The 27,219-nt window shown below is 34.2% G+C and overlaps 1 protein-coding gene across 1 annotated transcript in view; it reads left to right on the top strand.

Annotated features, from left to right (window-relative positions):
- Window positions 1–27,219, top strand: part of DENND4C (DENN/MADD domain containing 4C) — an 86,476-nt gene that overhangs the window by 28,936 nt on the left and 30,321 nt on the right. The window contains exons 9-19 of the mRNA XM_008584765.1: window positions 1,755–1,930; window positions 11,008–11,108; window positions 11,444–11,662; window positions 13,988–14,133; window positions 15,583–15,618; window positions 15,706–15,836; window positions 17,767–17,899; window positions 20,663–20,869; window positions 22,242–22,370; window positions 23,617–23,761; window positions 23,962–24,108. Of these exons, the coding sequence (XP_008582987.1) occupies window positions 1,755–1,930; window positions 11,008–11,108; window positions 11,444–11,662; window positions 13,988–14,133; window positions 15,583–15,618; window positions 15,706–15,836; window positions 17,767–17,899; window positions 20,663–20,869; window positions 22,242–22,370; window positions 23,617–23,761; window positions 23,962–24,108 (1,570 nt within the window). The remainder of the gene's footprint in view (window positions 1–1,754; window positions 1,931–11,007; window positions 11,109–11,443; window positions 11,663–13,987; window positions 14,134–15,582; window positions 15,619–15,705; window positions 15,837–17,766; window positions 17,900–20,662; window positions 20,870–22,241; window positions 22,371–23,616; window positions 23,762–23,961; window positions 24,109–27,219) is intronic.

The raw sequence follows: 27,219 nt of genomic DNA on the forward strand, positions 1-27,219 counted from the left end.
TGTTGGGTTGCAAAAGTCAGGGGTGAAGAGAAAGGTGTCATATTTTGCTGTCATCTTGTTTTGTTCTAAGGTTTCGTAGATAGTTGGCAGGTGCAACATTCCTTTTGTTGAACAGAAGATAGTCTGTTTGCATTCTAGGAGATCTGAAGTCCTTTCAAGGTCCTGCTTGACTGCCCCTCAGTAATTAGATTTCATTTTCTACTGCTCCCCCTCTTGCTCACTCTGCTCCAGCCACACTGGCTTCCTTGGTACCCTTGGAGCATATTAGGCAGTTTCCATGCCTTAAGGCCTTTGCCCTAGCTATTCCTTCTCTTTGAAACACTCTTCTCCTAGAGTTCTCCTTGGCTAAATCCCTCACCTTCTTCAAATTTCAGCTCAGTGGTCACTTTCTTAATGATGCCTATCCAGTTTGTCGTAGTACAACCCGCTTTCCCTCTCTCCTGCTCTGAACTCTAATCCCCTTCACTTTGCTCTAATTTTCCTTTTTCTCCATAGCACTTATCACTTCCTGACAAAGTATATATTTTATTTATTATGTCTTTTATTTTCTATCTCTTCCTGCTAGACCAGGTGTTGGCAAACTATGGCCGAATCCTGCCTGCCATCCGTTTTTGTAAATAGTTTTCTTACATATAAGCCATTTATTTACATTTTGCCTATGACTGCTTTCATGCACTATGTTAGAATTAAGTAGTTGTGACAGACAATATGGCTCAATAAGGCCTAAAATATTTACTGTCTTTTATAGAAAAAGTTCACTGACTCTTATCCTAGACTATAAACCTCATGAGGGCAGGGATCTTTGTTTTGTTTATAGTGCTTGCACATAATAAATCCTCAAATATTTGTTAAGTAAATACTTATAAATGATTGAAGACAAAGTCAAATCCGGAATACCCGTCTGTAATAACTGGCAGAGGTTATAAGTGCTGCAGGCATTTTTGGGGGATAAATGATGATGGATAAGGGTGAAAATTGAACTAGACCTTGAAAAATAGTGAGGATTTTATAGCAGAGGAAAAAATTTATCATCCGTGAATAAAATTTTAATATCAGTGAATAATTTTTAAAATTTTATTCATTTTTTTAAACTTATCAAAAACTTTTTTTTTTAAAGTACACATGATAGAATTAAGGTAGAGCTTTGTAAAAGAAAACTGGCAAAGGTTCTTGAGTGCTTTATAGTGACTATATAAGCTTTGTCAGGCGTCACTGAAGTCGAATCATTTTATATGTTTATTTGAGCAGTTAGGAAATTTTTTTGTTGAGATTTTCAGTTGATTATTACAATTTCCAGGAGAATCCTTAGTTTTTCTCAATCCTTGGTGCTCTTATTGGATTTTACTCAGAGGTTATTTTGAAAATTAATAGGTACATGAAATGTGTAAGAGTTAAAGATCATGTTTGTTTTATGATTTTTGGGGCAATTTTATTTTTCTGCTTTACTCTTTCTGTAGAATGAGAATGTGGGTTTTGTATAGATAGATATTAGAAGAATTAACATGCTAAGAGCTGTAAGCATTTTTATTATGCTAGTGATCATTGTCATGCTTGAAAATTTTAATCATATTGGTTCATAGAATTGCTTAGTAATATTTTATATTTATTTAGTTGTGGAATGAAGTTTAAGGTAAAAAAAAAAAAAACTAGACTTAAGTGCTTTTCAATGATCCCTTTTCAGTAATATTAGTTAATTATATAATTTTCATTGTAAATTTAAAATTTGGTTAATTTTTTAAAAACTTTTTTCCCAGATGATCTTTCCATTTCAGTGGCAATGCCCATATATTCCCCTTTGTCCTCTTTCACTGGCTGCAGTGCTTAGTGCACCTTTACCATTTATAGTTGGAGTTGACTCAAGGTATTTTGATCTTCATGACCCACCACAAGATGTTGTTTGCATTGACTTGGATACGAACATGTTATATATGTAAGTGGATTAATTTTATATTATCTCCCATTTATATTTTCCATCATATATAGTTATAGCTCCTTGAAAGCATCTAGAAATATGCTATTTTTGAAAGTTGTTAATAAATTTTTTATCTTGAATACAGCAGTTCTCAACTAGGGCAGATATCAGAATCCGGGAAAGCTGTGTGGTTTGAATAAAAACATTTTCAATATTATAATAGTTTATATTTGGGCATTGTTAACTGTAGGAAGGAGATATTTATATTTATAAGTATGGCTTTGAAAAAAATTGTTAAACACTGCTTTTAGAGCTTCAGAGGTGATATGCCTTCTAGGTTTAATTCAAAATTCATATGTAAGTAAAGGGGCTTACCTGTTTGAGGTAATGTTTAGTCACAATGTAGGAGAGTACACCTTTTTCCTAGTTGTTAGGATTTGAATTTTATAAGTACTCTTTACTGCATAGAAATTGATATTAAAAATTAGTCACAGTTTGTGTTTGCTGGAGGTGGTAAGTACAGTAGTGGTATAGCTGCGGGTTCAGAGAGAAGCATACCACATGTATAAAAGCAGCAGCTCTGGGTAGATGCTTAAGATCCACTGCACTCCCTCCCTCCTTCCCACAAGTGAGAAAGGGCAGTGTTGAAAATTCTTTAGTGTTGGTGCCAACTTCCAGGTCCTGGAGCAGTTCTGTTCTTTACTGTTTGAGATTGGCAGAAAATGAATAGAGACAAACTTGGGATGAGGGCTTAAATTGTCACAGCAGAAGAATTGGTTTAGAAAATATCTGTACATGAACCAAAAGAATAACTTAAGGAGGAAGAAAACATTTGCTATAACTTAAAAAATAATTTTGAAATGGATCTACCATTTTATTTCAGAATGTTATAGCTGTAGTAGCTCTTTACTATGCCTACTTAAATTTACTTACAGTCTGGAAATAATGAACCACTGGCATGAGTTACATATTTCTTGTAGCACACATTTTGTTGTTTATAAACTGTTCTTCCTGAAAACAATTATTTCAGGGATGTGTTTGTTGTAGTGCTTTTAGAAATGATTATTTATGAAGTTGTAACTCAGATTTTTACCTTATTTTATTTACTATTCTAGGTAAAATATTATGGAAATTCTTGATTTTGCCCAGTTAAGAATAACTTCTATAAAATTTTTATTAGACAAAACCTTTTTTCTAAAATAACTTGGAACTATTTGCTCAATTGTACTTAAATAATTTTGAAATGCTGCAGATACCCCCAAATTAGAGAGAGTAATGTAAATAAATCCCATCTATCTAGCACCCAGATGAACAAATAAAATTTTACCCCAAAATTTGAAACCCCTCGGTAGTCCTCCACAACCACATATTGTGCCTATCTCCCAGAGGTAATCATTATCTTGGATTTGGTGTTTATCATTTCCATGTATTTTAAAAACGTTTATTATATGTGTATTAGTATAAATAAAATTTTGTTTTGCATGCCCTTAAAATTTTTTATATGTGAATAGTTTTCTGTGAATTGCTTTTTTGCCCAGCATTCTTTGTGAGCTTTCTCAATTGATGCATGTAGCTCTAAATCATTTTCAATGGTCATCAATGTTACTGGACATTTAAGTTGTGTCTAGATCTTTGCAATTATAAACAAGGTTGTTCTTATCATTAGTGTGCAAATTTCCTTGAGTACATGGGCGAATTCCTTTGAAGTATATATATACCTTGAAGAGCTAATACTGGTTGGTAGGGAAAGAACATCTTCAGCTTAATAGCTAATACCAAATTACTCTTCCAGGTTTACCCCCTCTTTAGCAGATGAGAATCTCTTTATTTCATATTCTTGCCAACGTTTGTTATGGTCAGACTTTTAAACTTTTTGCTAATTCTGTGGTAGTTGTATCTCATGGTGGCTTTAATTCACATTTCCCTAATTAGTAGCAAATTGAGCATTTTAATTTCTTTTTAGTTTTCCTTTCCTGTGAATTGGATGTTCCTTTTTTGGAGTGCCCTATTGGATTGTTTATCTTTTTCTTTTGATTTAGAAATTGCTTATATATCTGGAGTTAATTTCTTGGTCTGTTACATACATTGCGAATAGCTTCTCCCTAACTGTGATGTATCGTTTCATTCTGTTTTTGGTGTCTTTTGATGAACAGAAGCTCATTTTAATTTATCAGATTTGTCAATTTCTCTTTATGGATTACTGTTTTTAGTTTTTGTATATGAAATCCTCTGCCTTGAGGTCATGAAATACTGTCTTGGTAAGGTTTTGCTTCTCTTATTTAGGTCTTTAATTTAGCTAAACTTGATATTACTAGTGTATGATGTGACATAGAAATACCATTATTCTGTGCTTTTTTCCCCACACGGATAAACAACTGTCACATAGACTGCTTATTGAATAGTCAGTTCATCTGTTGTCCACTGGTTTTCAGTGTCAATACCATTTACATAGCAATTTCTCTATCTGTGTGGGTATGAATCTGGGCTTATTAATCCTGTTCCTTTGGTCTGTTTTGGCTGCTTTGCCAGTATTACACTATCTTAATGACTTTAAAAGTAAGTTGTCTACAACATGGGTGAACTTTGAAAACATTAGGCAAAAAAACTGTATATGATTCCATTTATATGACATATCCAAAATAGGCAGATCTGTAAAGCCAGAATGTAGATTAGTGGTTGCCTTGGAATTAGAGGGGGAGTTGGGAGTATTGGGGGATAATGGCATGTGGGGTTTCTTTTTGAGGTGATTAAAATATTCTAAAATTGATTGTGGCAGTGGTTACACAATTCTATAAATACACTAAAAACCATTGAATTACACACTTCAAATGGGTGAATTGTACGGCATGTGAATTATACCTCAATAAAGCTGTTAAAAATTATAAGTGAGGATATGAGATGGGAAGTCCATTCATCCCTGTTCTTCTTTAAAGTTGTTTTGACTATATTTGGTTATTTGTTTTTTCATATAAATTTTAATAATATCTTGTTAAGCTCCAAACAAAATTATGTTTTGATTTTGGTTAGACTTGTATTGAGTTTATAGATTAATTTGGGGGCAGATGATATCTTTTTGACATAGTCTCCCTACCCATGAATGTAGTATTTCACTTCATTAATCTTTTTAAAGATTTTCAGTAAACTTTGTTTTCTCCATAAAAATCATGCACATCTTTTGTTAGACTTATTTAATCCTAAGTACATTATGGTTTTTATTGCTACTATAAATGGTATTTTTAATTGCATTTTTACTTATTAGTTGCTTGCATATAGAAATGCAGTTGACTTTTATATAGTGGTCTTATATCTAGCAACTTAGTTGAATTCTTTTATTTTAATTTGTCAATAGATTCTCTTGAATTTTTTTTGGCTATAACCAATCATTTATAATCCTTGTATATTTTTAAATTTCTTATCTTAATTTTCTGTCTAGTATTGCTAGTATAATGTAGAATAGAGGTAGTGATAGCTGGTATCTTATCTTCTTTCTAATTTCAAAGGGAATGCTTTGAGCAGTTCATCATTAAGTATGGTTATTGCTTTGCGGTAGGGATTGAAATCCGGCCCAAGGCCTGTTATTGTAAATAAAATTTTATTGGAACACAGCCATGCTCATTCATTTCCATATAGCCCATGGCTGTTTTTATGCTATGACAGCATATTTGAATAGTTGTGACAGAGACAGTATGGCCCTTTATAGTGAAAATTTGTCAGCTCCTCCTCTAGGGTTTTGATCTTTTAATAATAAATTAAGGAAGTTTTCTTCTATTTCTAGAATATTAAGAGTTTTTTGAAAAAATCATAAATAGGTATTGGATTTTGTAAGCACTTTTTTTAAAAAAATTAAATTAAAATTTTTTTATTGAATCATAATTGATTATACATATTTTTGGGATTCAATGTTGACATATATTGATGAAATCAACATTACTAGTATGTATATTGTTACAAATTTTACTTATTATTTATGCCCCTTGTCCAGTCTCTCCCTATCTGCCCCCCCACCCCCTTAGCCCAAGATTTCTTCTCTCCCTTTGAAAGAGTAATGGTTACTCTGTTGATTTGTTGCCTAGATGATCTGTCCAATGCTGAGAGGTGTGTTCAGGTCTCCAAATATTATCATAGAGCAGATGCTTCTTCTTTCATTCTGGAATGGGCTTTGTGGAGAGAGACATCCTCTTCTTTTCTTTGGTCTCTGCTGGTGACTCTCCTTGTGTCAATGCACTCCAGTGGCTGGCGGACCGTCTGCGAGGTAGTTGTGACATCTAGCCACTTTCACAGCAGCCGTGGTTACTGTGGTGTCTGTAGTGGGCCACCCACATGGAGATGATGTTTTTGGCATGCTCGTTGGTGCTTGTGGTGTACCTGGTTGTGTGTGGGGGGTCTGGTCTCCACCTCCATACCCTGGGGTCCCGGGCGGGCCCTGAGGTGCTGGTGGTATGCCTGGTTGTGGGCAGGGGTGGGGGGGTGGGATAGGGTCTGGTCCCAGGAGCATCAGGTGGGGCCCCGAGGTGTAAGCAATTTTTAGAAGGCTCTTTTTTGTGGGGTTCTGCTGGCCAGTACAGGGATCAAACCCTGTACTCTGTGTTATCAGTACCATGTTCTAACCAACTGAGCTAACCAATTGGCTCCCCACACCACTCCAAATTTTATAAATACTTTTTGTACATCTATTGAGATGAACATTAACTTTTCCCCTTTACTCTCTTTGTGTTAAGTTACATTATAAAGTCAGTCAGTAAAAAAAAGTTTTTTTTTCTTTTGGTAGCTGGCTGGTACAGGGATTGAACACTTGACCTTGGTGTTACTCATCCTCTAACAAATTGAACTAACCAGCCAGCCCAATTTTTTTTTTTTCCTTTTTGTCTTTTTTCGTGTCCGGCAACGGATCGCAACCCTCAGCGAAAAAAGAAGAAATGAACTTTTTTTTTTTTGTCTTTTTCGTGTCCGGCAACGGATCGCAACCCTCAGTGTCGTGCCCGTACCGGACCGGGACCGGCAACGGGATCGCAACCTTTGGTGTCACGCCCGCACCTCACTCAGCCAGTGAGCAGGAACCGGTCTGTATGTGGGATCCGAACCCTCAGCGGGAGCGCTGCCATGCTCCCAAGCGGGGCACTGTAGCAGTGCGCCACCAGGCCGGCCCCAAAGAAATGAACTTTAAAGGTTCTAATATACATGCAGGGGTAGAAGAAGAGATATTTGGTGCATTTTTGTGCAGTTTTAAATATTCTTTATTTCTGTCAAAGTCTTTTATTTGGCTTATGCATTATTTAAAAATGTTCTTTTTAAGTTTCAAAGTTGTTTTTTTTTCCTTCCCTTAAATGCAACTCAGTTGGATTGTGGTTAGAACATGGTCTGTATGTGATTGACTCTCTGGTGTTTGTTCAGATTTGCTTTAGAAGCAAGTTTACGGTCAGTCTTTGTAAATATTCCATGTGAGAGTCCCTAGAAATTGACAAAAAACCAAACAACCCAATAGAAAGGTAGTCAAAGAGTATGAAGTCTTTCCACAGAAAAGTAAATAGAAATGATTCTTAAGTAGCTTTCTCATAAGAGAAATGCTACATCAGTTCTACACTTAGATACTCCTTTTTCACTTTTCAGATTGGCCCCAAAATCCAAAATGAAATGCTTAATAGCATGCTATTATTATGAGGCCTTTGAGAAACAGGCAGTCTTATACATTCACTGCAGGTATTGTGGAGAGTATTTGGCAGTATTTGTCAAAATTACAAATGTGTATATTCTTGATCTACCAATTCCATTGTTAGGAATTTATCCTAAAGTTTTATTTTGCATGAAATGATGTTTATAACTGCAGAATTTGTTCAAAGTAGAAAAATAATCCAGGTGTCTCAGACTTGTTAAATGGTATATCCATACAATGGAATACTACTAAAAACACTAAAATGAATGAGAATGCTTTCTGTACAGGGAAAGATTGCAAAAGATATATTATTAAATGAAGAAATCAAGGTGTATGATTGTGTATTATGGTGTGGTGCTACTTGTGCAAAAAAGAAAAGGGGGGGGTAATTGTATACACATGTATTTGTTAGTTTTAGAATAGAAACATTGAAAATATGCACAAGAAACTAGTGGTTATCTTTTTTGGGGGGAGGGAGCTGAGCAGATGGGGAACAAGGGTATGTTTATGTGTTTTGAACTATGTGGTCATACTAATTAAATTTCTAAAACTCCCAGTGGGATGGTAGATTTGCTCCTTGAATTTTATAGTTATTTGGACATTTGCTTTTTGTACTTAATGGCTATGTTATGAGGTGCACTCAAGTTCAGAATTGTTGTATTCTTCAATTAATTAAATACTTCTATATGTAGTTAACTTTTATTTAATCCTTAATACTCTTTGTGTTAGTCTGTATTTTTCTTCTGCATTAAGTTGTTTTTATTATATCTTTTGTATCCTTTTAATTTCATGTTTTCTATATATAGTATATAACTGGCATTAAAATCCAATCTCACATTTGTCTTTTGTGATTCTTTTTTTTGTTTTCTCTCTTGGTAGCTGGCCGGCATGGGGTTCTGAACCCATGAACTTTGTGTTTCAAGGCTGCACTCTAACCAACTGAGCTAACTGGCCAGCCTAACATTTGTCTTTTAATTGAAGAATATGTTCTTTTACATGTATTGTTATGTATTTGGACATTTATTTTCCATCTTATTTTGTATTTTCTGTTCTGCTTTTTCAGTGCTGTTTTTCTTTTTTTCTCTTTTGGATTGAATGAATTATTGTATTTTCCCCTTCTACTTACCTAAATGTTATGTTATGTATGTGTGTATAATTTTATATTTTATATCTTTTTAATAGTTCTCAATATTTAAATATTGATACTTAAAGCTTAATATTTTCTCCTTTCAAGCAGTAAAGTTAATTAAACTTTAATTGGCAACTTTTTTTCCCCAGAAATCCTGCAGAGATTGATTTTTATTTTATCTGTATGTAAAAGTCCATGTTAATTGAGCTTTTAACAATACGGATAGGAATACCCATTAAAACCATGTGAAAAACTTGCTGACAGAGTTCGCAGTCCTGAAAGCAGTTCATTTTACTGGAATGAAGCAGCCAAAATGCGTCTTACAAAAATTGTACTGAGATTTATCTTTTTTTCCACGTTTATGCAAAAGACCCTATAAATTCTGTTTTGAGAGTAATGGTTACAAATACCCACAAAAATCACTTTGAAACACTTTCTAACAAACTTTCCTGTTTTAAAAACAGTTCAATTCAATGGAATAAAGTAGCTCACAACTCTTTCAAGGAATTAGGAAGAAAATATTTTTTTTTCTTTCTTTCTTTCTTTCTTTATTTTTTTTTAAAAGATGAATGGTAAGGGGATCTTAACCCTTGACTTGGTGTTGTCAGCACCACGCTCACCCAATGAGCCAACCGGCCATCCCTATATGGGATCCGAACCCGGGGCCTTGGTGTTATCAGCACCGCACTCTCCCGAGTGAGCCACGGGCTGGCCCCAGAAAATATTTTTTTTTCTAATTGGTAAAATTTCTTCACTCTTACTGGTTCAAAAACAACAATGAATTTTACAGTTGATGGCCCCTCAGATTAGATTAGATGAAATACAGTTTATTAACTCACAACAGCCCTGTGTATTAGGTACATTATCATCTTGATTTTTCAGGTAAGAAAATTGAGGCTGGCAAGTTAGCTCAGTTGGTTAGAGTTGGCCTTATAACACCAAGGTCATGTGTTCAGATCCCCAAATCGGCCAGCTGCAAAAAAATAAAAAGAAAATTGAGTTACAGACTAAGTGATTTGTATAAAGTCCCATAGATAGTAAATGTCAGGGCCAGGTTATGAGCTGATGAGAATACAGATAGTAATGACAGTGTTTAATTTGGGGGATTAAAAGATAGCACTAAAATATTAGAAAGTGATTACATAAAATGAGAGAAGTTGATCAGAGTTAAATTTGATAGGCTGTCACTTTTAAGACACGTTCCAGTTTCAGAGATGTCAAAATATGTGTCTTTTATTAGTACTTGGCATATAGGCAGTGTTAGCTCTTTTACTAGTCGTTTGTCCTTCTGGAGAGGATATTATGTTTGCTTCTGTGCTGGTGGCCTTACCAGCCAGGAACACTTGAAATTAATTATTTTGACTTGGAGTTTCTTGGATCATATCTGAAGTGTGCAGTCAAACCCTACACCTATTAGTTGGCAGGACTTTAGTAATGAGTTATTAGGGGAGATCCTCCTGATCCCTGAAATCCATGCTGAGGCAACCTTTCAAGGATCCCAGTTTAACTGGAAGTCTCAGTTTTAACACCCTACATGGAAGGACCAAGACTTTGTCTCCAGTCATCTGAGATGACTTTAAAATCCAATGCTCTCTTGTTAATCTTCAGGGCAAATGTGGCTTTGGTGTTACACTGTGTTTTCAACCCCTGAAGATTTCCCTGCCAATTGAGCTATGAATTTAAAAGAATGTTTGTTATATTTATACAAACTTTTGTAAGAAGAGGGCTTTTCAGACAGTTGAGTCTGCTGTGTTTTATATCCTTGTTATATAAAATTCTGGAAACATAAGCTTTTAGTAAAACATTTAAAATGGTTATCTCCATGTCTGGTTTTTAGTGCTTTATGATCATGGATTACATTGAATAATGGTGTTGTGATTGATTTATTTTTTTGCCACAGTGAGGGCTGAATGGACTAAATATACTTTCAGTTTTTAATGAAATTCCAATCCCTCTATTTGGGCACACAGTATTTTAGAAGCCTACCAATAGGTAGTCTCATTCAAGTCAGTTACATTTGACACTTAAAATATCATAATTCTAAAATGTAACCTTTGAAACAAGACTTCAGTGTTGTATTACTAACTCCAACATTGAAAATCTATGTTGGAGGGTTAGAATGAGATGATCACATTTGACTGAGGTCGATTAAAAAATGAAATGAGAACTTACTTGAAAAGCACTTAGACTGCTCATATCAATTGTAACTGCAGTAAAAACATCTTTCCATTTTCCTTTTTTAGTTTGATATAAGAATTTTGTTGAGTGAAAATGGGTTATGAGTAACAGATTTTATTAATTATGTTCTTGTAATAGATCAGATGAAAAGAAGAACACGAACTGGAAGCAGCTTCCCAAAAAGCCATGCAAAAATCTACTTAGCACCCTAAAGAAATTGTATCCCCAGCTATCTTCAGGTAAATGTGAGGAAAAAGCAGTATTTTTAACCAAAGACTGTATTTGAGAAAATTCTTTTTGAATTTAAACATAGTTTTGTTGTACTTAAAAAGTCTTGTTACACACAAAATTCTAGTAATAAGAAATGGATATTGAGGTTCATGATTTTTTGAACATATTGTGTGCCCTGCCTGCTTGAACCTCCTTGATAGCTATCCCCTATCACTGGTCTCTTTATGTTAATGGAGAGAGGAATTTGAAGAAGTCATGGGCTTTATTTTGACTGTTTTCTTAATTAATCATTTTGTGTATAGATATTACATATTAATGCCATTTTCTGTTTTTACTTCATCAGTTCACCGAAAAACTCAAGAAGGTTCAGCAATTGAGATGACGCCAATTGAAGCAGATTTCTCCTGGCAAAAGAAGATGACACAACTTGAGATGGAAATTCAGGAAGCATTTTTGCGTTTTATGGCATCTATTTTAAAAGGATATAGAACGTATCTCAGACCAATCACTGAGGCTCCCTCAAATAAAGCCACAGCTGCTGATTCATTATTTGATCGACAGGGTGAGTAGAATTGAAAATACAGTTGGTTTTTATTAAAGTGAAGAATATTTTCTATTTGCTCTTGCTACCAAGTAATATTCACTGTATAAGTTCTTAGAAATTTATAGTAAAATAATCATGAACTTCCACGTATTTGTAACGTAGCTCTCTGAATTGAATTTCTTTTAATTTTTATACCCCATTTTTTCCTGAGGAATCTGAAACTGGGGGTCTTTAATTATGAAAAGTCAATGATACTGCTTGTATATATAATACTATATAGTCAGTTATCTTAGTAGAACATAGCTGGTGATTTTCCTTTAGGTGTTTCCTCAGTTTTGCATAGTTCTTGGATTTGTACACTATTGGCTTTAAAATATTCTCTAACAATTAGTTTGTGGAGTGAGGTAACAATTTAAAAACCTTTTTGACAGATATAGCTTTGTTCCAGGGGAAAACATATACTCATTCTTTTTAGTATGTGTTGGTTTAAGGAATTATGGAGATTTTTGTTGTTATTCAGCTACTCTGATATATGTAGTTGCAGTCTTCGGTCTACACCAATATTCATATAAAAATTATTTTACTTTTCTGTACTCTTACTCAACAGTTACTTTAAAAAATCTGTATTTTCTGGGCTGGCCCCGTGGCTCACTCGGGAGAGTGTGGCGCTGGGAGTGCAGCAGCGCTCCCGCCGTGGGTTCGGATCCTATATAGGGATGGCCAGTGTGCTCACTAGCTGAGCGTGGTGTGGGCGACACCAAGCCAAGGGTTGCGATCCCCTTACCGATCACAGAAAAGGGAAAAAAAAAAAACCCAAAAAACTGTATTTTCCCAGTAATCCTTTTGTCTTTTATCATTTCTGCTTCAGGATAGCTTACCAATTAAATAGTATATAGTATTATTTCAATATGAAATCAAATTTTTAAAATTATTGATGAAATATTTTATATTTTCTTTTTTCGGACCAAGTCTTCAAAATCGAGCATGTATTTTATACTTACAGCACATCTCAATTTTGATCAGTTACATTTCAAGCGCCACATGTGGGTAATGCTTACTGAATTAAATAGTGCAGATGTAGGGAATTGATTAAATTAAGGCTCAGTTCTCTTGGCAAGTAGTGCCAAAACACATGGTGTTTGCTACTTTCTATTGCATCTAATGGGAGACACCTACATGTCTGGCTTTCCCACTTTTCGCACTCCTGATAGGTTTAAGTATTGTCAGCCTCATTCAACTCATCATAGTTCCCCGTGAGCCTGGCCCCTAATTGTTTTGCTGATCATTGCCTAGATCCATTAGAAGAAAAAAAGACTTTTGTTACTATTTGTGGTAATAATTTGTTTCTATTTTTTTAAAAAGTATTTCTCTACTAATTAGTATCTCAAAGGGATGGGAGGGAGGATCACAGCATGTGGAATACCCTGGGGCATCAAAGAATGGCTGAAGAGAAGCTCAAGAATCATGCTGGAAATGGGGATATTAGCCAGATTATGCAGGACCTTTTAGATCCGTGAAGGTTACAGTCTCTATTCTAAGAATCATTAGAAGGTTATGAAGGATATCTAAGTAGGAATAGGATCAGATTTACATTGACTCTGCGTTTTTTAAAAAAATCTCTTTGGCATCTTTGCAGAGATGGCATTGGAGGCATTGATATTAAAATTGGAGATTTGGGAGACAGAGCTATTTTGAGTGCTAGTGTGGAAAATCCAGGTAGTATGATTATGTGTAGAAGTTGGTGATTGAGGTGGGCTAGACCATAGGATCATGAAAATCAAAGAATTAATAACCCAAAGTGTTGTATGGTTAGTGCTTGTGAGTGTGGAAGAATAATGATGTTAGGAATTGGAAAGGAGGAGACTTAATTATGTGCCCTGGTTTTCAGCGAACGAAGGAAAGAGTGTCCCTGAAGTCAATAGATGACTATGTTTAGTAGAGGAAAAGGTGGAATAGCTAGATACTTGAACCTTAAATGAGCAGAAAGACAATAATGAGTAATTGTCTGGTAGCATTGCAGAGGAAGGACGTTGACCCTTTGGGCATTGACCATTGGATCAAGAGTATGCAGAGTATCAGAGAGAAATTCTACTTGAGAGCTGTAGGGCTAGAGGTTCCTTATAGGGGATTGAGATTTCAGTGAAAAGGTTAATGGTATAAGTTAAATTTTTTTCATGGTTGAATTAGGCAGAAGGAACTATATGTGGTTATTAGAAGCTTCTGTAAATGTGGATATATAAAAAGAAGATGTAATATAGATAAATACAAGTTTAGAATAATGTTTAATATAACATCTAGTTCCACTTTAAAATTTGAATTTAATTGTAATTTTGTTTTCTTCAGGATTTTTAAAAAGTCGAGATCGTGCCTATACAAAATTCTATACCCTTTTATCTAAAACACAGATTTTTATTCGCTTCATTGAAGATTGCAGTTTTGTAAGTGATAAAGATACTGGATTGGCATTTTTTGATGACTGCATAGAAAAGGTAAAAGTTTGTCCTGTATACCAATGTTAAGAAAAGACACTTTGGCTTACCTGTATAATTGTTATTTATTAGCCCAAAGTAATCTGAGAAAGGCAATATAGGGGTGTGTGTGTGTGTATATGTGCGTGCACGCGTGTGTGTGTGATCAATTCTGGGCTTAAAATACAAATAATTTTCCTGTGTGGTGTCTAGTTTCTACTGCACATAGCTAATATTTGAATCTCACTTTGGTTTTGTAAGTATTAGTGCTAAGAACGTTTCATTAAGCCTCTTAAGTCTTATTGTATTTTTTACTTAAATAAGTAAGATAAGATTTAGTCTTATGATTAAGTGGTTTTTTTCTTTTTCTTTTTTAATTAAAAAAGTTGAGGTTTATGGGTAATGGAAGTCCTGTTTTCTTTCGTTTTAGTCTTTCCAAATACTTTTTTTTTTTTTTAAAAAAAAAGATGACTGGTAAGGGGATCTTAACCCTTGTCTTGGTGTTGTCATCACCACGCTCAGCCAGTGAGCGAACTGGCCATCCCTATATGGGATCCGAACCCGTGGCCTTGGTGTTATCAGCACCGCACTCTCCCGAGTGAGCCACGGGCTGGCCCCCAAATACTTTCGCTATATGTTTCTTTTGTCCTAATGGAGGACATTTGGAAATATGTTAAATTTTTAAGCTTTACCTGCCCATCCTAAGGAAGTTTAAGTTGATTTTTGACAGTGATGATGTGCTTATATATTTTTTCTAAATTTTAATAGGGTTCTTATTTTTGCTAAGTAGATCTCGGCTCCAATTGTTTGTGCGAGCTATGGATTATATAAAATTTGAAAGTGTATCCAAAAATGTTAGGAGATTATGACATTTTAATTTTAGTGGGCCTCTAATGATTCATATGCCTTAGAAGACCTGAGTAATTTTTCTCTCATTTTATCAGTGTGATCTGTAACTCCAGGAATATGATTAAAACTATTCAACATTTTTGCTTATATATAAAATTGATATTCCAAAATCTTGGATGGTAATCTTAGATGGTAAGCTTAAGTAATGTCAATCACTAATGCAAGGGTTTAATAACAATGAAATTTGGACTAGCCAGTTAGCTCAGTTGGTTAGAGCATGGTTCTGATAACACCAAGGTGTTACCAACCAGCCCCCACCCCCAATAGTGCAATTTTTTATTGGTGAAGCCATACTCCTCTTGTGATTGGCCGTCCTTTGTTTGTGAATAAGGTTTATGAAAGAACTAATCAAAATAAATTTTTTTTGTCTTAATAGCCACAAGAGAAATATGCTTTAGCCTAATAGCATAGGACCTAAAAATATATTGTGAGATATTTTGTATCTGCCCAGTACTGAAAAATGATAGTCTTCTTTTTTTTTTAAATCAGAATTTAAGATAAAAATCTCTATTAAATTCACAGTGGACATTTTCACTAAGTATCTCTTTTCTCCTTTTCTAGTTGTTTCCTGATAAAGTCACAGAGAAAACAGATAAGGTATTTTTTCCTTAAACTTAAATGTTGAAATTTCAGAATTAGATCTTGTTTATATGCAAATTAATTGGAGAAAATAATTATTTTCAGGTTGATTTTGATTCAGCAGAAGATACCAAATTGATAGAACTAGATGATTCACAGAAAAGTGAGCACACTGTTTTTATAATGCCACCAGAGCCACCTCCTGATGATGGAAAGGACTTGTCACCAAAGTACAGGTAGCAGGAACTTTTAAGAGCTGTTGGGCCCAGTTTTGATAGTTTATTTTGATTTTTTGCAGTTATTAGTAGATATGTATATTAGTCATTTGTAAGGTCATTGTCAGTATTAATTCAGTGAATTAATATTGGAGATGAATAATTTATGGAGATGCACCAGATACTATAATTTAAGAACTGGACAGACTTGTTGGGAGGGAAGCCAGATGTTGATCATTATTTACCTGAATGTTTAACCATATTTTAATCTTTAAAAATTTCAATTCTGAAGAAGTAAAAAATATGTGAGGTTCTTCTCTCCTTCGGGCAGTTTTGCTGTTAATATGAAGCTGTAATTCTTATGGGTTCATAAGATATCAAAGAAAACTTAAAGTAGAGGGCCAGAAATCATTCTTTATTAAAATAAACTTGAAGAATTGGATTTGTATGGGAATCTTTTAAGAAATTAGAATGGATTTGATTGTTTATTATTATTTTATAATCATGATAATACACAGTTTAATAAACTTAGAAAATCAAACAAAAAAAGAAAACAAACACATCATTTTAGCACCAATACTTAGGCCTGTTAATGATTGTTTGTATGTATGTATTGTATGGATGCATGGGTATATTTGTTAAATGTATGAGTTCATCTTGTACATATTCTTTGTAATCTGTGTTTGTCTTTTAATGGTCTGAACATTTTTCTATTCCATTAATGACCCTATCATTTTTAATTGCCACATGCCTGCATTTGTTGTGATTTATTTAACTAGTCTTCTGTTTGTAGTTTTTTGCTATCTATATCTTTGTGTACATACAGTTATTAGTCTGTGTTCCTAAAAGGGAAAGTAAAATAAGTACTTACTAAAATATGGAATTAATATATAATCTCACCAGGATTGCATGAAGATGAAGAGTATATGTCTGGGATTGAGTGGCTTAATTAAATATTATTTTGATTTCATGTTATTTATAGAATTCTGTTTTATTTTGGTTTAACTACTAGGAATTGGAATTCAGGTATTGACAAACAAGGTAAAATCAAATAGGGAAAGGCAGTATCTCTTAGAAGAAAATTGGCCAAGGAAATAAGTGGATAATTTCCAAGAAGAAATCCAAAGTCAAAAGTATGAGAATATATTCATCTTTTTAGTATTCAAATAAATGCAAACCAAAATGATAAGCAAAAGCATTTTGAATTTATCAGATTGAGGATAGGTTATGCTACTAGTTACACTGTATTTAAGTATAACCTTTCTGGAAATAATTTGATAGTGGTTATAGTCATTTTAATTCTCTTGATAAACATGGACCTTAGCAAACTGTATTATTGGGTATACATCCTAAGAAATTAAGCAAAAGTATTCACAATAATATGCATACAAAGATACTTAATTGCAAAATTTAAGAGATGAGCTGTTAATGTTCAGCAGTAAAGAATTGGTTAAATTATGGCACATCCCTTAAGAGATGAGCTGTTAATGTTCAGCAGTAAAGAATTGGTTAAATTATGGCACATCCCTGAAATAAAAGTATTAAGCATTGTTTCTTATAAATACCAATGCAAGGTAATTTTATGAACAAAACTTAAAAATTACAGTGTACTAAATGTTTTTTTAAATATAAATTATCATCAAACACATGGATTTTGTTGAAAGGTTTATTAATTACTCTGTTAAGTAAGATATCAGGGTTTTCTGTTTTCCAGGGATTGGTTGAAAATAACAAATAGGGTGGGGAGGAGCCAAAGTTTCCATGTACGTAGCCTGCATATCTTATAGCTATATCTTCTTATATTTTTTGAAAAAAATATTTTCTGTATAAGAATTTTAAAGAATAACATTGGGTACTCTTTGAGGTTTAGAAATATTTATTTAAATACTGAAATAATATGAAGAGTTAATGTATTTTTAATCAGCAATTCTATTTTTGCTTTTTATTTTAGTTACAAATACTTTCCAAGACTGGATCTTAAGCTTTTTGACAGACCACAGGAGTTGAAACTTTGTTTTAGTAGACACCCTACTGGGAATAGCATTACAAACAGTCCAGCTCTCATGGCTAAGAGAACTAAACAGGTCAGATACTCTTTGTCTAATACATGTTAATTTAAAATGTAAAATATGTGTATGTGATATGCAGCTCATAGTTTAGAATTACCACCCATAGCCACTGTTTGAAGATCCACTATGGTTGTTATTGAATCCTAGAGAACTAAATATACTTTTTTTTTTTTAGCGGCTGGCTGTTATGGGGGTTGGAACCCTTGCCATGCTCTAACCACCTGAGCTAACCAGCCAGCCTCAAATATACTTGAAACAAAAAATACACCTTTATTGAGATATAATTCACATATACAATTTACCTATTTAAAGTGTATAATTCAGTGGGTTTTAGTATATTCAAAGGGTTGTGCAATCACCACCACAATTAATTTTAGAACATTTTCATCACCCTAGAACGAAAGCCCTCATCCTTTAGCTGTTAACTCCCAATTCCTCTATCCTCCATAGCCCCAAGCAACTACTAATCTATTTTCTATCTAGAGATTCGTATATTCTGGGGCATTTCATATAAACAGAATTGTATAATATGTGTTTTTTTGTGACTGACTTATTTCACTTAGCATGTTTTCAAGGTTCATCCATGTTGCAGCATGTATCAGTGCTTCTTTTTTCTTTTTTTAATTTTATTTTATTTTGTCAATATACAATGTGGTTGATTATTGTGGCCCATTACGGAAAACCTTGCTGCTCCCTCTACCCCCTCTCTCCCAACAACCTCATTTCTGTTCGCTTGTCGCTTGTATCAACTTCAAGGAGTACTTCATTTTTTTAAGTTGCTGAATAATATTCTGTTGTATGCGTACACCACATTTTATTTATCCATTCATGGACATGGGGATGGTCCCTACTCTTTGGCTATTATGAATAATGCTCCTATGAACATTTGTGTACAAGTGTTTGTTTGGATGTATGTTTTCATTTCTCTTGGGTATATATTGCAATGTCATACGGTAACTCTATGTTTAATCTTTTGAGGAACTGCCAGGCTGTTTTCCACAGTTGCTGCACCCTTATACATTCCCACCAGCGGTGTATGAGGGTTCCAATTTCATAACATTTTTTTCAGTTCTTGTTATCTGTCTTTTTTATTGTAGCAATCTATGAGGTATGAGGTGGTATTTCATTGTGGTTTTGATTTGCATTTCCCTGGTGGCTAATGTAAATATATACTTTATACCAAATATTAAATTTTGAAGGAAGTTAAAGGGACTTAATTTAAGACAACCTAGACATATTTCTTTACTATTTTATCCTATCTGATTTAGGCATAAAGAATTAAGCCATGGTTAGTATAGTTTATACATATGTTGACATTTTGGGGGCCTTCAAAACATGGAAAATTTTAGAAAGTTTTAGTTCAGGTTTTATCAATTCATGCATAGTCCCCCAAATCCTAGAGGAATCCTGAGGTAGTTCCTAATTTCATACAGTTTGAATTTCTTTCAATGTTGTCTGAAGGAAAAGCTAAAACTTTTACTTATTTATTTTAAAAACTGTTACCAGCTTAATAAAGGCAGATTTCTAAAATGGGAGAATTTTGTTACTCAGCTTCCAAGTCTTTTTTTTTTTTTTTTTGGTGGCTGGCTGGTAAGAGGATCTGAACCGTTGACCTTGGTGTTACTAGCACTGCACTCTCCCAAGTGAGCTAACAGGCCAGCCCCTCCAAGTCTCGTTTTTATCAAAATTTTTTTTCAGGCTAGCTGGAAAAAGAATGACTTTGACATGTTAGAAAAACAAGGGCAGGGCTGACTCCGTGGCTCACTCGACTAAGTGCAGCGCTGGGAACGCCGAGGCTGCAGGTTTGGATCCTATATAGGGATGGCCGGTGCGCTCACTGGCTGAGCGGTGCAGGCGACACCAAGCCAAGGGTTACGATCCCCTTATCGGTCAAAAAAAAAAAAAAAAAACAAGGGCATACATTTTCAAATATATCTTCAAGTCCCATGGAAGTGGAGCTCGAAAGTAAAATTAACACACCAAGTTCTTTTTATTTGGAACACATCCCAGCAGAGCAATCTTTAGTGCCAGGCATACAATGGCAGTCTGACATACCTGGAAGGCTCTGTAGTTTCTGGGAGTATGTATAGCTTGGTAAAGTTCAGCAGTTCATTTTGATACTTATTCTCTCTTTCACCTAAATCACAATGAAAACCAGAAATAGAAACTATTAACTATTGACTATCAAACTTAGGTAGGAACGTCTCTGATCTTTCTCAGACTTGTGGAGTACAAAGGAATAGGTCTTTTTACAGAAACAGTCACTGAGGGAGTTAATACAAATTGTAGCTTGGAAGGGTAGAGTGTAAGTTTTGGCAGGAAATAACCTAGGGTGCCTTAAACTTTAGTAGGGAGAATAAGAACAATATTGTTTTTCAGTATGGGGATTGAAGAACTTTTAAGCTATAAATGATTAAATCTGAAGTGTATGGTTTTAGTTTTCTTTTTATCCATCAAACACAAGTACCTTCTGTGTGAAGAGCATCTTTTAAGCATTATATTATAAAAGTATGAATGATCTTTACTCTGAAGGAATTTCTACTCTATTAGGAGACACATGCTTGCCAACGAATAGTTGCAGAATAGTATAAAGTGTTATTGTAAACAATTGTTCAGGTAACCATGGGTACTAAGTGGGAAGTTTCTCACAAAAGTAAAAGTATGAAATGCAGGATTTTAGGGTCAAATTTTATGTTAAATTCTTTTCTCCCTTTTCTTTCTCACTTCTCCCCCATCCTAATGAATTTTAATAAATACTGTAATATTTATTCTTTCTAGGAGATAAAAACAGCTCATAAATTGGCGAAGAGATGTTATACAAATCCACCACAATGGGCCAAGTGTCTCTTCAGTCATTGTTACAGTTTATGGTTTATTTGTCTCCCAGCCTATGTTAGAGTTTCTCATCCTAAGGTCAGAGCACTTCAGCAGGCATATGATGTACTTATTAAGATGAGGAAAACAGATGTGGATCCACTAGACGAGGCAAGTATAACAAATTGAGTTATTATTCCTAAAATAAATTTTATTTTTGTACTCTTAAGATAATTTAGGTCTCAGTTGCTTTAAAGTGTGCTCAAGCATTTTCATTAAGCGGGAAAGGTAAAACCATTACTCTGTTTCATAGAGCTAGTTTAGATTGTTAATTTTAATATCTATTTATTTTAAAATTACTGCTTTGGAATGAAACCTCCTTACTTAGACCAGATCGTTTGCCCTTGATAAATAGAAAATAATTTGATTTTATTCTTAATCGAACTTTATTAGAGAGCAGGTAGGGAATAGACTTTTAGTGGGTGGCTTAGGACCTGTGTCTTAGTGTGAGTTACATAACCTATTTGTGTTTCAGATTATTCATCTGAAAATGTAGCTCTGAGATTCTCAACTTTGGCACTGTTGACATTTTGGCCCATACAACTATTTGGGGGGGCTTGTCACAGTATACAGTGTAGGATGTTCAGCAGCATCCTTGACCTCTACCCACTAGATGCCAGTAGCACTCCTTCCCCTGCACAGGTCATGACAGTCAAAAATGTCTCTATGGCAGGTGTCTCCTGGAGAACCACTGATGTAGATAATTATTAGTACCTTCCTCATAAGGTTAATTTGGAAGGTTAAATCAGTTAATATACATAAAATGCCTGGCTCATAGTGAGCACTCAGTGAATGATATGCCTAGACATTTTCATACATTATCTTTCTTAAGCCTCAGAACTATGCTAAGAGGTAGGTAGTGATATCCAGTTAATGGTTGACGAAACTGAGGCACTTATTTAGCTTTTCTCTTTGCTGTTTTTTCCTTTAAAAATTATTTTTGATGTTAAGACAAATGATAATTAGATGATATTTAGATGATAAGATAAATGATACTTAGAACCAGATTAGAATTTAAAATGAAAATTCTTTGCTAATAAGTGTATTTGCTAACATTCTTCTTTTTAGACAAGGGTTTACAAATCCTGTTTGTTATGTAGGCATCCTGGAGATTCTGTCTTAAATTCCTTTGGCAACTAATATGAAGCATAGTGATAGTGCCTGGGGAGAGAGCTATTCTAATCATACTTGATTTTAGAAAAGGAATTCCTTCTCAAACTATGGAGGGTAACAAACATTTTCTTGTGTAGACTTACTCACTGAAATAAGGGGTACATGAGCACATAGGTCTTATGTGAAATAGTTAATAATGCTGGTACTTCCATTAATGAATAGGTTTTAAACTTAATTTAGTAAGATGTTCAAATCAGAACAAAGGAGAAAATAGTGCTTAATAATTTTCTGAAAAGAATTGAGTAAAATTATTTTAAAATCTCTACAAGTCACAGATAGGTAATGATGCTTTGATGTTATTTTTTGTTAGGTGTGCTATCGAGTAGTAATGCAGCTTTGTGGACTTTGGGGTCATCCTGTGTTAGCAGTGAGAGTCTTATTTGAAATGAAAACAGCTAAGATAAAGCCAAATGCTATTACTTATGGTTATTATAATAAGGTAAGTAGGATTGACATTAGGCAGTATATGCTGCTTATTAAGAATGATAAATTTGTATGCCTTTTATTATTCATGAAACTTCTCTTATAGGAGGTTTTTGGGGTATAACTTTTTTTTAATTGACAAAAATTGTATGTATTTATTATGTATAACATGATGTTTTGAAATATGTATACATTGTGGAATGGGTCAGTCAAGCTAGTTAACATGTGCATTACCTCACATATGAGTATTTATCATTTTTTCGTGTTGAGAACACTTAAAATCTACCCTCTTAGCAATTTTCAAAATGTGATACATTGTTATTAACTATAGCCACCATGTTGTGCAGTAGATCTTTGAATTTATTCCTCCTAACTGAAAATTTGTATCCTTTGAACAACATCTCTTTACTGTCCCCCAGCATATCCCCACAGTCCTTGATAATCACCATTCCACTCTATACAAGGGCACTTCAAAAAGTTCATGGAAAAATAGAATTAAAAGATGATATGAATCCTTCTGTGAACTTTTTGAAGACCTCCCATACTTCTGTGAGTTCGACTTTTTTTAGATTGTACATATTTGAGATCATGTGGTATTTGTGTTTCTGTGCCTGGCTTATTTCACTTAACATATCTTTAGGGTTTATCCATGTTGTCACAAGTGACAGGATTTCCTCCTTTTTTTTAAGGCTGAATAGTACTCCACTGAGTATATGTACCATATTTTCTCTATCCATTTATCCATTGACGGATACTTAGGTTGAGTCCAGTTCATGGCTGTTGTGGATAATGCTGCAGTGAATATGGGAATGCGGATATCTCCTCAACATACTGATTTTATTTCTATTGGATATATATACCTAGTAGTGGGATTGCTGGGTCATCTGGTAGATCTATTGTTAATTTTGGGGGGAACCTTCATACCGTTTTTGAGGAACCTCCATAATGACTATAATAATTTACATTCCCATTAACGTGCAGGGGTTCCCTTTTGTCCACATCCTAGCCAATGTTTGTTACTTTTGTCTTCTTGATAATAGCCATTCTAACAGGTGTGAAGTGATTATCTCATTGGGAATTTGCATTTCTCTGATGAATAGTGATGTTGAGCATTTTTTCATATACTCGTTGGCTGGTATAATTCTTTATATGTGTATATGTACACAAATATATACACATGTATACATGTATATGTGTATGTATGTATTTTTTAAATCAAATATTCCTTATGAACATTATTTTTACCTTTATGTTATCTTTAGGTAGTTTTGGAGAGCCCATGGCCTAGTAGTACTCGTAGTGGTATCTTCTTATGGACAAAGGTACGGAATGTGGTACATGGCTTGGCACAATTTAGGCAGCCACTTAGAAAGACCATGCAGAAGTCACAGGTCTCCTCAATATCAGGTAATAATAAGTGAAATTCTGGTTGATATTTTTATATACAACTAAAGGCAGAGATTACCTTAGTCCAAAATTATTTTTGTCTTTTTTCCCCAGAAATTTAGAAAATGTTTGCAACTGTAAGTGAACTATGGGTCATTCATGTTTAGTTTCAGAGATTATCAATGCATGAGTTATTGAACTGCTGTTGTCCTTATCTTTAGCTCCTCAGAGTGCCACAGGTGGAAGTGATGGGGACACAGTGAGCCATGGTAGTGTGGATAGTTCTAATGATGCTAACAATGGGGAGCACACAGTCTTCGTCAGAGATTTAATCAGGCTTGATTCCATTGATAATCACTCTAGCACAGGTACTAAAATCTGGATTTTACTAACCTTTCACTTACTCTGTTAAGTCTTTTCATTTTCAGAAAGCTTTTACCCTCCTTGAATTTGTGTGATATGAATAAAGTACTGTATATAAAGAGAAGAAATTGTATATCTGCAGATCACTTCTCTTTATTTACTATTATATAAAATTATCTTTGGAGTCCTGTGCACAGTGTTCTATCATAGTGCTTCTTTGTATTCATCATTAATTTGTGAAAGTGTATGATACAATTGTTAGGAATTGTGAGCTAATGAACATTAGTGACACAACGTGCAAATCTTTTTTTCACTAAATGGAAAATATATCTTAAAGCGTAGACATTATGAATTTTAAAGAGGAGAGAAAATAGGTCACACACCACGAGAAAAGGTATCCTGTTTACTTTAAATGCTATTTTCTACAATCTGAGAAGCTTCTGAAGCTACTTGTATGTACATAGCTGTGGGCATAATTTCTGTTCTCTGAAGTTAGCAATAAGTGTCATTACAGTAGTACATTGGGCAGGTATGTGTGTGTTGCACATCCTTCTTCTTTTGTTGTTTTTTTGTTGTGGTTGTTGTTAATATCTCAAGCCTTCCTTTAAAAAGAATTCTAATTCCTGTGCTTCATCTGATGAACTTGTCTCAATGACTGAAGTTTCCTTTTCTCTGCTCTTTGTTGCGCTGCTTTTTGCTCTGTGCTGTTTCTTGGTGCTGCATTTGTCCTTGGCTGTCATGGTGTGGGGTGCAGACAGACTTGTATGACGTGAAGCTATGGATGCACGTGTGCATTAATTCTACCCTTGAATGTTAACCACTTCAGGTAATTTCCCATTTATTAGGTTAAATTTTGCTGACATGCAAGGGTGGGGGAAAAGACCTTTTGTGGTATTTTAAGTATTATTATGAGCAGAAAACAATTTTTATTTTCTTGGCTTTTCTCCTTCAGACAAGTGTATTTGATCATATATCCAACTAACATAGTCAGTTTGCAAAGCATATTTGTTATCTTATTTGAAAATTTATTATACCTTATTATTTTGAGGTTGGTTTGTAGCATCATTGTGTCAGATGCTGTTATGGTCATTTAAGAATTTATTGTTCCATCTGTTGAGGTGGTCATTCCTTTCCAAAACTGGTGTACTGAATTTTTTTGCTAAAAACTACCTTCCCATAATTACAGGACCATATATAAATTATTGAAAGTCAACATAAGGCTGTAGGCTACAATCCTGTTTGTAATTAATTTTCTTAATTTATAATCCTGTTTGTAAATTAACCAGTAGGGATTTTTATGACAATCCTATTAAAGCTACCTTATTTTATTTCCTTCTGTATTTTTTTATACTGGTAGAAGAAATGGGTTTCATGTATTTAAAAACAAGTCAGGCACAGAAAGAGAAATTCCACATGTTCTCACTTATTTGTGGGAGCTAAAAATAAAAAAATAAACACAAAAACTAATAAGGGGGGGGGGAGAAGACAGAATAACCACAAAAATTCCTTGAACTATTTAAGTCAAATGAACAAATATGATGTGGCGGGGGGGCAGAGAGGGGGTGGAGAGGAATGGGTAAAGGGGCATGAAAATCAACTACAATGTATTTTGAGAAGTTAAAAAAACAAAACAAAACAGGGTAAATAAATAAATAAATAAACCAAGGAAATAATTTTTGTTATGAAGCCAGTTTACCAGGAGTAATAATAATAATAAAAGATAAACACTCCTTTTGTTGCTCTAGATTTTTAAGCTAATCTCATTACAGGGACAATTTAGTCTTTTAATGGAAAAAATGATCTTCTAGTAATTAATTGGTATAAAGAGTCCAGTAGTTAGGGGTGAACTTTTGGATCCCTCTTTCATCTGTTGCTTTTTAGCTGTATTTTAAGTGGCTGAATCCCAGATATTGAATTTACAGTGATTACATATTTCTGTAGGGCTTTTGGTGATGTCGGTTGATACTTTTGGAGTCTTCAAGCCCAGATGCTTAACTTGATCATTTTATTAAGAATTATCACGTGGAATTCTTTCACTTGGTACCTGATACTGAGTCACTTAGCTCATTAGGGGCATATCTGGATTTAATTAATTTACCCAGTTCCCAGGTGCGTCCATTTCATGGCACTGTATTGCTTTACCAGACTTTCTGAGGGGCCAATAAAAAAGTGACTAAAGTTAGTCATTCTAAGTAGTTGTATTTTAAAGTTTAATTCTTTTGTTATATGGAAAACCCAAAGTCTGAGTGGCAGTGTAATAAATGGTGGGAAGTGGAAAGTACTACATATTTTTTGTCTTCTATTGACATCTTTATACTGATTTCTCTAGTAAAAGTCTTATTTTCTCTTGTAAATAATAGAACTTTAAAGCCAAAACAGACTTTAAAAAACTTTATTTTGCAATTATTTCAAATTTACAGAAAAGCTGCAAGAATAATGCAGAAAACTTTCATATCTTTTAGGGTTCACTCCTTTTTAGTTTGCCACATTTTGCTTTATTGTTCTCATTCAGTACACATACACATATTATTTATTTTTCCTAAATCATGTGAGCAGGTTACATACATCTTGCCCTTTTACTTAAAAGTTCAGTGGTATTTTTCTCCTACATACCCACAGTTTAGTTACCAAATTCAGGAAAACATTGATATGCTCCTTTAATCTGTAGTCTATATTCCAATTTTCTCAATTGCCGTAATGTCCATTGTGGTACTTTAACTCCGTCTCTTTAGTCTCTTTTAACCTGGAAAAGTTCCTCAGCCTTTCTTTTTTTTCATGACCTTGACCTTTTTGAAGATTTAATGTCAGTTATTTTGTGGAATGTTCCTTCATTTGTGTTTGTCTGATATTTCCTTGTGATTAGATTAGGCTGTGCATCCATGAGTATACTACACTACATATGTGGTGTTGTGTCCTTCTCAGGTTATCACATCCTAGAAGTACACAGTGTGTATCTGCTTCTCATTGGTGATGTTAATTTTGATCACCTGGTCTCAGTGTTGTCTGGTTTCTCTTTGTGTACTTACTGTTTTCCCCCTTGCAGATAATAAGCTCTCTGTGAGGGACACACTGAGATTATGTGATAATACCCTCTTCCTCATTACACTTTATCTTTT

Source organism: Galeopterus variegatus, unplaced genomic scaffold, assembly GCF_000696425.1.
Source record: "Galeopterus variegatus unplaced genomic scaffold, G_variegatus-3.0.2 Scaffold3367, whole genome shotgun sequence".
NCBI classification, from domain to species: Eukaryota; Metazoa; Chordata; class Mammalia; order Dermoptera; family Cynocephalidae; genus Galeopterus; species Galeopterus variegatus.